At 35.4% G+C, this 14060-nt stretch overlaps 1 protein-coding gene across 1 annotated transcript; it reads right to left on the reverse strand.

The window, feature by feature from the left end:
* Positions 1 to 13208: 13208 nt before the first annotated feature.
* LOC118754005 lies at positions 13209 to 13559 on the reverse strand. The gene has a single exon (XM_036488878.1). It carries the CDS (start codon positions 13557 to 13559, stop codon positions 13209 to 13211), a length of 351 nt encoding a protein of 116 aa, XP_036344771.1.
* Positions 13560 to 14060: the final 501 nt, after the last annotated feature.

Consider the following 14060-nt stretch of genomic DNA (forward strand, 5'->3'; position numbering starts at 1 on the left):
ATCTCGAACTCTGTTTCGTTTGATTTCTCAATATCTAAGTATGAACTTATTAACATATTGAATACAGTTTTGTAATATATTGTTAAGTTTTTACGTTGTTTGTTACATAAAGCTCTTAGTCTGTAAGAAACCTGTATTTCATAGACTTGAATAAATACACTGCCGGAACAAAGTATTGGCACAGCAAATTTTTAACAATACATGCAACAATTTTTACTCTAATATTTTTCCGCCAATTTTGTATAAAAATATGGTTCATTCAATAACAATAAACATAAAAATATAATTCCTAAACTTTGTGCAAAACTCGCGAAAATGCAGCAGATTTTCAACTTGGTTGTTGAAGGTGTTTTGCTTTTATCCATATAAAGTATTTTCGAAAAAAATTTTTTGTATGGAAGAGACTGCGTGAAAAAATTGCCAAAAATCAACGGTAATTCCTAGCTACTTAAAACAGGGCTACAAATCTGCATACTCAGAAAAAATTCTAGAAAATGTGATTAAAAAGTTGAGTTTTCATGAACGTTTGCTGAATTTTCGCGAGTTTTGCACAAAGTTTAGGAATTATGAATAGAATGAATCATATTTTTATACGAAATTAGCGGAAAAATATTAGAATAAAAATTTTTGCATATATTGTGAAAAATTTTCTGTGCCAATACTTTGTTCCGGCAGTGTATATCAATAGCCACTTTCAAGAACTTTGTTAGAGATCACTCAGTTCTAGTACCCAAGGAACGCCGAAAAAGTTTCAGGATTACCTGGTATTTCTATAAAAGGAAACGCTTTTGGCACACTTCCTAATGTCTCATGGGCGTGGCTACGTAGGGGCAGGGGGGGGGAGGCTCGACATTTTCTTAACTTCTTCCCAGCGCATCTATTAAAATGTCATTTTCAAAAACTTCATGCTTTGCTATGCCATGTCATTCCATCTCAAATATACTGTTATAGCATGTCATTTCTTCTTAGCTCCGCTGTTGTGTTTCTGCAGCATATTTTTAATCCGGCCTTGTATTAAAATGTATATAGCAGGGGTGGGCAAGGCCGAGGCCGAAAAGAGCCACATCAAAGTTCTAAATGCTACAAAGAGCCACAAAAAAAGAACAAGAAAAACAAAAATTTTATTTTTAAATAACATTACTATTCGAAATGAAAAACATTAATTTTATTATTATTCCATTGTACGTAAGATAGATATAAAAGAAAATTCAAAATATCCCTTTCGCGAGATTTTCAAAATCTGGTTTTAGGTCAGTTAAAGCCGTTTGTAACAATTCTGTTAAATATTGGACAGTCAATAGGTACGTTCGTTTAAAATCTCCAGTAAAAAATGTCCAACTACGAAATTCCGGCGAAATATCATCATCCGGCGAAATATCATCTCTCACAAGAGAAAAATATCCAAAATAGTACGCGAACAGAAAATTTGCAAAAACTTGCAAGTTAGACGAACAGCTGATAGAAATTTTGTGTACATTAACAGGTCTCTTCTGCACGTTACCGAAGATTTTGTGACTGGAAAATTGTATTACCAAACAAGTAAGAAAGTCTAAGTTCGGGCGGAGCCGAACATTAAATACCCGGCGCAAGTATTAAATATATGTTTTCCACCATTCCGAAAGCTACCGCTACATGATATGCCGGGGTGTATACATTTTAAGTAAATTAGCGTCCTTAAATTTCGAAATATTGAAATTTCAAGCATATCTGAAATTTACTGTTATATGAAAAGCGGCCTCAATTTTAGTCCGATTTCAACAATTTTCAACGGTTTGCTTTTATGTGGCAAGCACAATAACCATACCGAGCTTGGTAAAAATTGCTAGAACGGTTAGCGAGATACATATATGTGATCACAAGTGGGCGGTGCTACGCCCATTTTCCAAAATTTTGTCATAAACGTATTTCTTGGTAAAGAATTGTTGCAATCATCAATTTTTAATAAATTAGCTTCAATATTTACTGATTTATCGAAGAGTTTGTATTTCTCGAAATTACCGTTATATGGGATGTGGGCGTAGTTATTGTACGATTTTAGAAATTTTCGGACATTTAGTATGCTGTACTAAGGCCAACAACTGTGCCAAGTTTGGAAGAAATTGGTGTAGCGGTTACCAAGATATACACATGTAACCATAAGTGGGCGTGGCTACGCCCATTTTCCAAAAATTTATAATATTCATGTTTTCCGTCTGAAACTCATTGTAAGTATCAATTTTGAGTGAATTATCTTCAGTAGTTACTAAACTATCGCAATTTTCGTTTTTCTTAAAATTACCGTTATATGGGAGGTAGGCGTGGTTATTATCTCAATTGGTATGCTGTACCAGGACCAACAACTGTGCCAAGTTTGGAAGAAATTGGTGTAGCGGTTACCAAGATATACACATGTAACCATAAGTTGGCGTGGCTACGCCCATTTGCCAAAATTTTGTAATATTCTTATTATAATATTCTTATTTTTCGTCTAAAACTCATTGCAAATATCAATTTTGAGTGAATTATCTGCAGTAGTTACTAAAATATCGCAGTTTTCGTTTTTCTGAAAATTACCGTTATATGGGAGGTAGGCGTGGTTATTGTCCGATTTTTAAAATTTTCGGACATTTAGTATGCTGTACTAAGGCCAACAACTGTGCCAAGTTTGGAAGAAATTGGTGTAGCGGTTACCAAGATATACACATGTAACCATAAGTGGGCGTGGCTACGCCCATTTTCCAAAAATTTATAATATTCATGTTTTCCGTCTGAAACTCATTGTAAGTATCAATTTTGAGTGAATTATCTTCAGTAGTTACTAAACTATCGCAATTTTCGTTTTTCTTAAAATTACCGTTATATGGGAGGTAGGCGTGGTTATTATCCGATTTCGCCCATTTTCAATACCATCCGTCCCACGCCCAAAAGAAGTTCACGTACCAAGTTTCGTTAAGATATCTCAATTTTTACTCGAGTTATCGTGTGCACAGACGGACGGACGGACGGACGGACGGACGGACGGACGGACGGACGGACAGACAGTCACCGCTTAATCGATTTCTCTTTTCATTCTGATCATTTATGTATACATTTGTCTATATCTATCTCGATTCGTTTTGCCTGTTACAAACAACCGTTATGTGAACAAAGTTATAATACCCTTGTGCACAAGTGCGCTCGGGTATAAAAATGTTACCACTTCTTGTCACCGCGATTCTAGGTACGTTGGTAATGCAGTGAAAATATTCAGCAACTAAGCTATGAACATTTGTGGGAATTCCTATATTGCATATTTCACGGGGCAATATTTTGTTACCAGCTTATGAGATGGTAACCAAATTTACCGGTTACAAGAGAGCACAGAATGCAAAAAAGGTTTAAAAATTGACAGTCACTTTAATTACCGGTTATAAAATTTGTGTTACCAGCGCAGAATAGACCTGTAAAAAGTATAAAATTGAAAACGTAAAAAAAACAAATCCTGAATTCGTATCCTGACACAGTTCACTGACTAAACGAATAATTACTTATTTCTTACAACTTTAATTAGTCGCATTTTACTATTTAAACTTCCAAACCATCAAATTCAATTAAGGGCTTTGCGTAAATTCCAGCCAGCTCTTCTTGATCAGCTGTTTTCTTATTGGCAAATTGCTGTGGGCTAAAATATGTATTTATATGTGTAATATGTATGTATGTAAAATATGTATGTATATGTGTAATATGTATGAAATATGTGTTTTAAAAAGTAAGCAAGGAGAAAGTAAAAAGAGCCGCACGTTGCAAATCAAAGAGCCGCATTTGGCTCAAAGAGCCACGTTTGCCCACCGTTGGTATATAGATTTTTAATTATATAATTGTTTTGTAAATTTTATTATAGTAGGAGCTTGCGAAATTCGGAAAATCTCTTCCCGTATATACAATGTTAATAATAATGCTGAATATGTTGCATGTGTTCCTTTTGTTGATATGATAAATTTGATGCATGATTTGATTTGAATTTATTCGGCAATGTCTTCATATATCACTTTCAAACATGTATAAGCGACATGATATAAACTGGCACTTGCATGATGTGTTACATGTCGCTATGTTTTGTAGTTCAGGCCTTTAGTATCTATATATAATTGCTCAGTCATACGACTTATTTAGGCTGATCTGTAGCAGCCACAGAATTTAGCTATATATCAAACCAAAGTGCAAGCTGCAGTTGCAGTTGACCATGTTTGTCAAAAAAGTAAAAAGCGGCAGAAAAGTCGATAGTGAGTAATATAATCTATTGAAAACTATTAACCATATTTCCGTGGAATTGAGATTCGGAAAAGTTATTAGTTATATTATAAGTTAGGTATTATTCATAATTATAAAATATATTTCACGAAAGCAAAAAATAAAAATAGCTGAAATCCCTTTCTTTTTTAAACACCTAGGATATCACTGGCCATTAAAGAGGACCCTGAATGACCGCAAACCTCAAAGCATTACTCATTTTACAACGCTTTTATCAACTTGCAATGTTGTGTTCCAGAAACTTTCAATGTTGTGTTCCAGAAACTTTCAATGTTGTGTGTCCGACACCATAAAGCAAAGCTTTGGAAAGCTCCTATAAAAAAGCATAGTGAATAGGGCGAGGTAGATGACATCTAGATGTCGCCCTATGTACTACGTTTGCTACACCGGAAATAGACGACACGCCATTTCTTTAAATAAAATTAATTGGTGCTCGTTTGTATGTACATACATATGTAAATGCATGTGTGTGCACCTTTCTATTAATATCGTTGAATTATTTTAATATCTATTGCAAACTTTTATTCAGACAGTACTAAAAAGTAGAAAATAAATAATATAAAAAAAACTTTTTAATATACAACGCTTTTATAAATGTCATTATAAACAATCTATGAAATTGATAATGAAAAGCGTGGGGCGCATGTAATACACTTGAATTGATATGAAAAGTAATATATGAATGTATGTATGTGGGTATATGAATAACGACCGCTTAAAATCGATTTCAAAGTTCTACTTTCGCTGTAGAAATTTTAGGTCTACGTTATGTAGTTTGACTACTGTCAATTAAATCGAATGCTTTGTATTGCATGCGCTCCACGTTTTTCATTTTCAATTTCATAGATTGTTTATAATGACTTTTGCTAAAATTTCAAAATCAAAAGTTATCAAAACAAATTCTATGGGACTGAGAAGTATTATTTTCTACTTTTTAGTCCATTTATAAAAGCGTTGTATATTAAAAAGTTTTTTTTATATTATTTATTTGTATGTGATTTTTAAAATGAACGATCCAAAATTAGCCGGTACACATATTTAAAATTTTTAAGAACCAAAACTAGATTTGTGCTTACAAATACGGTCGGCAAATAATCTGGTTAAGTGTGCGCATCAGTTCGGACAGTCAAATTGTTCGGCCGAAATCGGTCGGCCTATCGGATGCCATGTGCGCCTAGCGTAAAAGTATAATCTACGTCTGCGAGGCGTATACGGAATGGGTCCTTTTTTTATTTTAACACAAAATTTACTTTTTATTTCGTTGTTTTAAATAAATGTGGTTATAGTTTTTATTAAAAAAACGATTTTTTTTATCAGCCAAACTCACAACTTCAATATTCTTTAAAAAATAAGACAGGACTAAGTATATTTTAGCTCACAGGTTATCTTTTAAGTACATAAGCTTCTACGGCGTATGTTAAGGCTTTATCTTACTCCCAAATAGATAAGGTTTCTAGGGTTAAGAAAGCTTTAGTTTGAAAGTGTGATATTAAATGCTTCTCACCATAAACGGCGCCAATTTTCAATGATTATTATGTTTCATATTAAGACTAATAACAGATATTGTGAAAGGTTGGACTATACCTTAGAGATGATGGTTTTCTCATGGCCCACTGCAAGAAGCTTAGAGTAGAGTAATGTCTTTTAAGAACTTAAAAATTATCCTGGGTTATCAGGTGTCTAGCAATACAAGATTAATTGTTGTCCTTCACGAAGTTCTTTAAATAAATTTTGAGCTAAGTACTCACCCGTATTTCGGGGGTTACTACTAGTTTTAATAAATTGTTAGTTTAATTTCCTATAAAATTTATCTTTAGGTTTATGAATTTTAAGGATACATCGAAAATTTGTTTTAGAGAATTAATGTGAAATAATTGCAGAAACGATTAACCGGTTTCCGGTTCCGAGACGTCTGCTTTTTAAATAATTTTTGTAAAACAAATCGGCAAGTACATATCGCCCCCGCATGCCAGAAACATGAATGTGTAAAGATTAAAATTTTGGGATTTTTTTATATGTCGGTTTTATGTTCGGGAAAAAGGGTTTTTCTTAACAGCGGTCGTCCCTCGGCAGGCAATAGCAAACCGCCGAGTGAATTTCTGCCATTAAAAACAGCTTCTCATAAAAATACAATCGCCGTTCGTAGTCGGCGTAAAACTGTAGGTCCCTCCGCTTCGTGTGACAACATCAAGGCGCAGGCTACAAGTCTGAGGAGAAGCTCGGCCAAACACTAACATATGTGTAAGCGCCAATCTATTATTATTATTATTATTATAACTCTATTGCGAGGAGAATACGATGTCCCCCAAAGTAATGAATTCAGGAGTGTTTTATTTACTTAATATGGGAGCAACATGCACTTCAGTATAAAGAAAATTTACGATTTTGGATACGGGTAATTTATCAAATAAAAACAAACAGAATAGTAGAAAAATTATCTTAAAGAATCATAATGAAATTACATATTAAAATGAACAGACGACGCGGATTTCAATAAATGTCTATTGTCACTCAAAGTCAGATTTTGACAAGATGACAGTTGTTTGTTTATTAATTTAATAGACGTATTTTAAATAACTCTACAGAGTTTATAGGATAGCGTTTACTTGCGACCGATTGTGGCAAAACTGACTTCTCAGAAAAACAAACAATGAATGAATGAATGAATACAAAGTAAAGTCAACAAGATAAATACTTGAAATAGCGATGGCAGTCATAATAGGGATGGCAGCTGTTAGTGATGGTATTAATTATGGGAATGACAGCTCGGCCTCTCCTGACAGAAACTCAGTGGGGTGAATTATATTCTGCATCGCTATCGCCGTCAGAGCAACAGTCGTCGTCAATTTCTGGGAATAGAGCACACTAAGGTTTCATCTTGTCTGATGTGACAATAGTGCTGTAACGTCGCTGTGTACGTTGACTTCCGTCGACATCCTCGATGACATACCGGTCGTAGCGTAAAACTTTCTTCACCATGTACGGGCCCTTGTATTTAGGCTGCAGCTTCTTCGACTCGCCTGTCCTTGTGGGTGGAGCTCAGCGTTGCCCGGTTGACGTTTTTGTATCCTGTTGACGTTCGGACGTTTTTTTTGTAAAAAATTACGTTTTTTAACTTCTCAGTAATTTTTCTCTGTTACTAAAGCTTGTAAGTAGAACTGATGTTGAATTATTTTCTTAATAAATCTTTACAAGCTTTGTTTTATGCAGCAGCTTCTTCAAAAGATATTTATTCTTTGCATACAGTCGACTTAAATATGATGCAAACCAAGCGTACGCGCATTTTTTGGATTCTTGGCTGTTTTTGTGAACACTTGAGGTTAAGAGGCTTATTGCAATTTAAAAGCCAAATCAGGAAGAGCTGATCTACTGCAACACGCACACTCGCAAAAGCAACCAAAAAAAACTGTAGCAGCATAAAAAGTCATAAAAAAGTAGGCGACTTTTTTAAGGCTTCATTGAAAATGTAATGAACGCAAAAAAGGCTGAAATATTGCTATGTTCCTTCTTAGCAGAACGTAATTTAGCATTTTCGACAACCGACCAAATGTTAGGGTTGCCAGATTTTTCATGCGTGAAATCAGTATATTAGACTTTTTCATGCTAAAAAAATCAGTACTTTTCAGTACATTTTTATTCAAAGCAAAATTATGAATGTAAGTAACAGAAAACGCCTGAGTTCTTGTTTTTAACAATATTTTAGTATATAAATAAAATATAGTTCATAAAAAATAAAAGTGTTATTCATTTTAACATGAGTGTACACATCATCATACACAGGAGCTAATAAATTATTTTATATTTGTGTCTTTTTGAATAGCAATAACACTGTACGACAAAATCAACTTTTTTTCTGGGTATTGGACCAAACCAACTTTTTTAAGAGATTGAGTCATAGGTATAAAAGTAATTTCTCCGTTCGAAGTTCGAAATTGGACCTTTGGTAAAAAATTATTTTTAATTACTGTATATGAACTACTATAAAAGTAAAAAATACCTTTTTTTATAAAAAAAAAAATATTTTAAACGAAAACGCCATACGGGTTCAATAGTACTTCATAAAATATAAAAATGTTAGTCATTTTAACATGAGTGTACACATTAGAGCTCTAGATACCCGGGTATCGAGCAATGCGAGTAGCTCGATACTCGCTCGAAACTCGTTCATTGCTCAACTGCTCAAATGTTTGTTCAAAATTTTCGAGTTTTTGAACAATTTCATAAACAAAAGAAAATTTGTAAATTGTATTTGTCAGCAGCTGCTTTCTATTTCATATTAAATAAATTCTATTATTAAATACCAATGTAACAATCTTTGCATTATATATCAATAATTTGAAAAATTTAAAAAGTTCCTACCAAAAATGTCAATATAATAAAAAAAAACATTGCTCAAATTACTCGAAAAAACTCGAATTTCTCGAGCTCATGCTCGAAAATTTTCGAGTAATGAGCAATGAACAAGTGTGCGAGTACTCGCTGGTCATATACCCGGGCTGTTTTAAAATGTGCGAACAAAATCGAGAGCTCTAGTACACATCATCGTACACAGGAGCCAACAAACTATTTTATATTTATGACTTTTTTGAATAGCAATAATGAGATCATTCCCATTTGCAGTATTTAAATAGTCAAAGAATTCTATACATTTCATTTTAAAATTTCTTTTAATTTGAAGTTCACTTTCAAAAATTTTAATTAGAAGCCGGGTTCTCTCTTAGCGCCAGGAAACAAACTTTATTCTTAAGATCCTCTCATGCTGTAAAAAAGTACCACTTTTTAAAGAGTTCATCTATATTTCCCCATGGCTTAAATAATTTTTCAACTACGCAAAAACTGTGAAAGACTAAGAATTCGCTAAGAGTAGTAAGTATCTAATTCTAGGGCTTGTATGCAAAACTCTTTACAGAGTCAGTAAATTGAGAAAAAGGAGTTGCGGATTATAGGCAAAAGCCACTCGAATATTGAAATTTATTGTTATTAAACTGAAAGTTATTTTCGAGATAATTAACAACACTTGAGAAAAATTTAATCCTTCTTTTTAAATAATTTAAGCTCCATCATATTATCGCAACTGGTACGTAATGACCCGGCGATATGCCCATAAAACGATTGATCCTTTTGTTGTATTAATTTCTTGGGCATATCAAACATTATCTAAAACATGTCAATTATAATTGAATTATTTTCTTCTTATTTTTTACAGTACAGTTTAAGGAAGTTCCAACGTTACGTAAAAACCTTAAGAAAATACTAAAGTATTTTGTTTGAATAGAAAATTCAGTACAAATCAGTACAAATTTTGAAAAATCGGGACATTAGCGTACTGATTGAAGAAATGAATAAAACCAGTACAAGAGTTGAAAAATCAGTACTGTATTGATAAAATCAGTACGTCTGGCACGTACCAAATGTCTACAAGAAAAAAAAAATATTCAAAATCAACGCGATTCTTTAGCAACTTATAACTTGCACATTATTACCCTGGAATTTAATGGGCTATTAAGCTGAATACTCAAAAAAATTCTTAAAACTCTGAATAAAAACGTGAAAATCTAGCTGAAACTTTGCAGATTTTTTTATAATTTTTGCACAAAGTTTGAAATGTGGATTTATATTTAGTTGGTTATATAATGAGCCAAGCTTTCATGGAAAAATAATAAACATTAATTAAACAAAAGAAAAACAGCCACAATCGATCAAAATATTGATGACTGAATCAGCTGATCACAAGTGTATGTACAAAATGATTTTTATATTAACGATCTCAAACCAGTTTACAATGAATTGTAAATGTGCTCTGTCGAAATGACATTTTAATATACCTTACATACATACTTAGGTACCATTGTATACAACAGAGGTTCCCAAACCTTTTTTCTCGTAGACCCCTTTCAAAAATTTACTGGTTTCGGTGGACCCCCTGCTGATACATTTCTAAATATTCCCAAAGCTCGTAGATTTAACAATGTAAATTTGAATTCCGGGTGAATTCAAAAACTAAACTCAGAGTGGCCAAAATATAAGTAAAATATTCTCGGAAGAGTTATATTTTTTAAGAGCACTGCGAGCGCTAGCGTTATTTACATTATCTTCTCCATAAACTCATCAAATGTTTGGCTCACTGATGACTTTGCACGTGGAGTATATGTAAAATAGTTTATTTGTGTTAATGGCATAATTTTTATTTTTATCGCTCCGAGTTTTAAAGTGAGGCGAAAAATAGTTATCACACTTTTAAAACACAAAACTTAAAACATCAAAACGGTTAAGCTTTTTGCGCCAAACTTTTAATTCAGAAACTGACAATAGAGAAAAGAACGAGTTTAAAAAAATCGATGACAAATAACCAAGCCAGCAAGAAGCACAAAAATTGTTCCACCGTGTCATCTTCCTCAAGGCAATATGGGTAAATGGACTTGTCATTTACGCCCAGCGTTGCCACAGACACATTTTTTTCCTACCAAAACCTACCATAACCAACCAAAACCTACCAAACATTTTTTTTTCAGTTTTAATATTTTTTTCAATGTCAAATTTATTAAAAACATAGCCAACATAACATTTAGTAAAACTAAAACACCGCTAGTACAATAAAAACAAATTAGCTGCGTATAACGATTCATTTTCTGTACATACATATATATCGTCATTAGATACGAATAAAGACGCGAGCTCAAAAGTAGACAGCGAAAAAAGACGCGTAAAAAAATTTCGGCGAAGAAGAACACTTAACATAGGCGAGGGTAAAGAAAGACGCGTTAACCTCTTTGATGGGGAAGAAAGATAAAGAAGACATATTTTCGCGGTCAACTATGTTTGCGAGTATACGAATTCCCCAAAGAGTTTTTGCGGAATGATGTTGAATCCATGTTTACGCGTCTTTTTTCGCAAATTTTTTTCACGCATCCTTTTTCAAAACACCCGAGCGTCTTTATTCGCGTCAAGTGACTATATTATTATTATTACATCGGAGATACCCGCGTTGCGACCTAAGAAGATATATTGTGCTAAATCCTAATTGTAAGCGCTCCAATATCAGGCTATTTAAAAAGCTCAGCACTTTGGATGATGCCATGTTCCAAATTTTAGATGGAGAAGACAAGCCTTCCCCAAGGTGCATCAATCTACTATTCATGCTTCGTGGACAGGCACATAGAATATACTCTGGGGTTTCCTTCACCGGCCCACAAAACTTACAGTCAGTCTCTACAGAAAGACCTTTTAATTCAATCGCTACGTTAACTTGCAGTGTGCTGTTCGGAGTTCCTCCTGAAAAGTTATGAATCTCTTTGATTGTCTTATTCGCTTCGACTTCCGCCAGTGTGCAGCAATTCCCAGCTAGCTTCTAAGTAGGTCTGCAGTGTATCCCTGTAGATGTACCGCAAAAAGGGTCGGAGCTATGCAAACGCATTTGGGCTCCACTCTTTGCAAGACAGTCAGCCCTTTCGTTGCCTTCAAACCCTTCATGCCCCTGAACCCTCCACAGCGGTACGCTATTGTGGGCTCCCAGGTGGTTCAAGAGTTCACAAGCCTTGATGCCGGTTTAAAAGACTCTAAGGCTTCTAACGCTGCCTGAATATCTGACATAATACTTATTCTGGCCTCATTTGCCTTCTACGATAAAATTCGCGAACACAGACTTCGATTGCGAAGACCTCCGCCCAGAATATGGTTGGGTACAAGCCCATTGGCAGACTTTCCTGGAATCTTGGTCAAAGTACGCCATAAAGTATATATGGATGTTCATATTGTATATTGGCAATAATAAGGATTCACGTTTGTACTGAGGAATCATGTTTGCAGCCGCCGTTATACGAACGCACCGGTGAAATATTCATGTAAAAAAAAATTGCTAAAATGTTTAGAGATACATATTTTCTATTTTTCTCCAATAACTATTACTCGTAGTCCCGAAACCTACCAAAATCCAATCAAGCCTACCAACCTACCAAATGGAAAAAAAAACCTACCAGTTTGGGTAGGAAAAGCCCATGTTTGGCAACACTGTTTACGCCTATCACAGTCAGGTGTTTGTGCAACGTGAAGTGAGCAGACAGCAGTCCAGCAAGTTGTCTGCAGTGTCGTCTGCTCAGTGAGAGCAAAAAATTAGATAGACCTTGTGAGATTGAAGGGAACATAAGTTTTGCCCACCTGCATCCCCTCGATGCCTCTCAGTAATTTCTGAGCGAAGTATTCACCCAGATTCTGATGGTGGCTTCGATTGCCGAAGGTGGGAGTACTAAAACTGGTTGTGGACCGAGGAATACATGGTCTGAGCCAACTCTGGCCAAATGATCAGATGTCTTATAACCAGGTGCTCCAGAGTGACCTGTCACCCAGAGTAAAACAACCTCGTTATGTTCACCATCATATTTTAGTCGAGACTTGCATTGCCGAACTAGTTTGGAAGTACTTAAATAGAGGAAGTACTTAAATTAAGTGCAGCTTGGTTGTCACTACAGTCACGTAAACTCCTTCCCTCCACATATGTTCCATCACGTAGTCCATGGCTTTGAGTATTGCAATTTCCTCAGCCTGAAAGACTGAAGCCTATTCCCCCACAGAAAAGTGAAGCTTATCTCCATTAACCTCGAAAAAGACACCAGATCATGACCCAGAGTCAGTTTTTGAGCCTTCAGTGAAGATTCGACAATGTGTGAGTCCGGTCTCAGCGATGGAATCAAACCAGCGTTTACTGGCGTACTATCCTGTAGCATTGAAAAGACACAAGTGCTTAAATCTCTGCCGCCAGCAATTTTCGTCGCGCCTCACTCAATGGTATACAATAATAGTTTAATAAGAACAATTCTTTGTGTATGCATTTGAAAAGGACGTTTTTGGGTAGAAAATGACGTTTTTTTAGACCAAGAGGGACGTTTTCTGATGCCGAATAACCTGGCAACACTGGTGGAGCTTCAAGCAGCACCAAAATCTCCTTATTTATAAGAAACAGGTTTGCGATGTTTAGCATTGAATCTAGTTTTCCTTTTCTGGCGAGCTTCTTCAATGTTTTTCACGGCCTCGCTGCGTTGACCATTCATATGCAACTCCTCGTTGTCGTGAAGTGCCGCAAAGAGCTTATTTCCACTCAAATCACGTAGAGGGAAATCGTAAACAAGATCTATTGGAGCGAACTTCGTTGTAGCGTTGATCTTTGTATTCATTGTCCACTGAAGCATGCGGACATGGGTATCCCAATCTTTAGGATCATTCGTAGATGGTTTCAAGTACGCCAACAGGGCTTGGTTAACGCCTTCCGCTAAGCCATTTGAGCGAGGAGTGCACATTGCTACCTTCACATGTTGAATGTTAAGACACTCAGTAAATGTTTCGAACGCTGATGAAGTGAATGCTCACCCTCGATCGGTAACAATTCGTTGCGGTAGTCCAAAGTAAAGCGTTAACTGATTTATAGCATCGACGACTGGCTTTGTATTCGTTGACCTGGTGGCAACTATGATGCAGTATCTCGTGAAAGCATCACCAGAACTTATTCGTAACCACGACGGCTTTTCGGGAACGGCCCCAGGTGATCAAGGTGCAGTGTATGGAACGGTAAGGGCGGAGTGTCCATCCCATACAATTCACATTGCCTTCGTAATGATTGCCGGTGATAGCAACACTCTAAGCAAGATCCGATATAACCCTTCACAAAGTTTCTCAAACGTGAAAACCAGAGATGTTGCAGTACTCGCTTAATGGTTCCATCCAATCCGGGATGTCCTACATCGTCATGACAAAACCTGACAACTCGCCATCGCATCCCTTTGGCACGACCAAAAGTAACT

This window comes from Rhagoletis pomonella, unplaced genomic scaffold (genome assembly GCF_013731165.1).
Source record: "Rhagoletis pomonella isolate Grant_MI unplaced genomic scaffold, Rhpom_1.0 Rhpom_scaffold_03186, whole genome shotgun sequence".
Classification (NCBI taxonomy): domain Eukaryota; kingdom Metazoa; phylum Arthropoda; class Insecta; order Diptera; family Tephritidae; genus Rhagoletis; species Rhagoletis pomonella.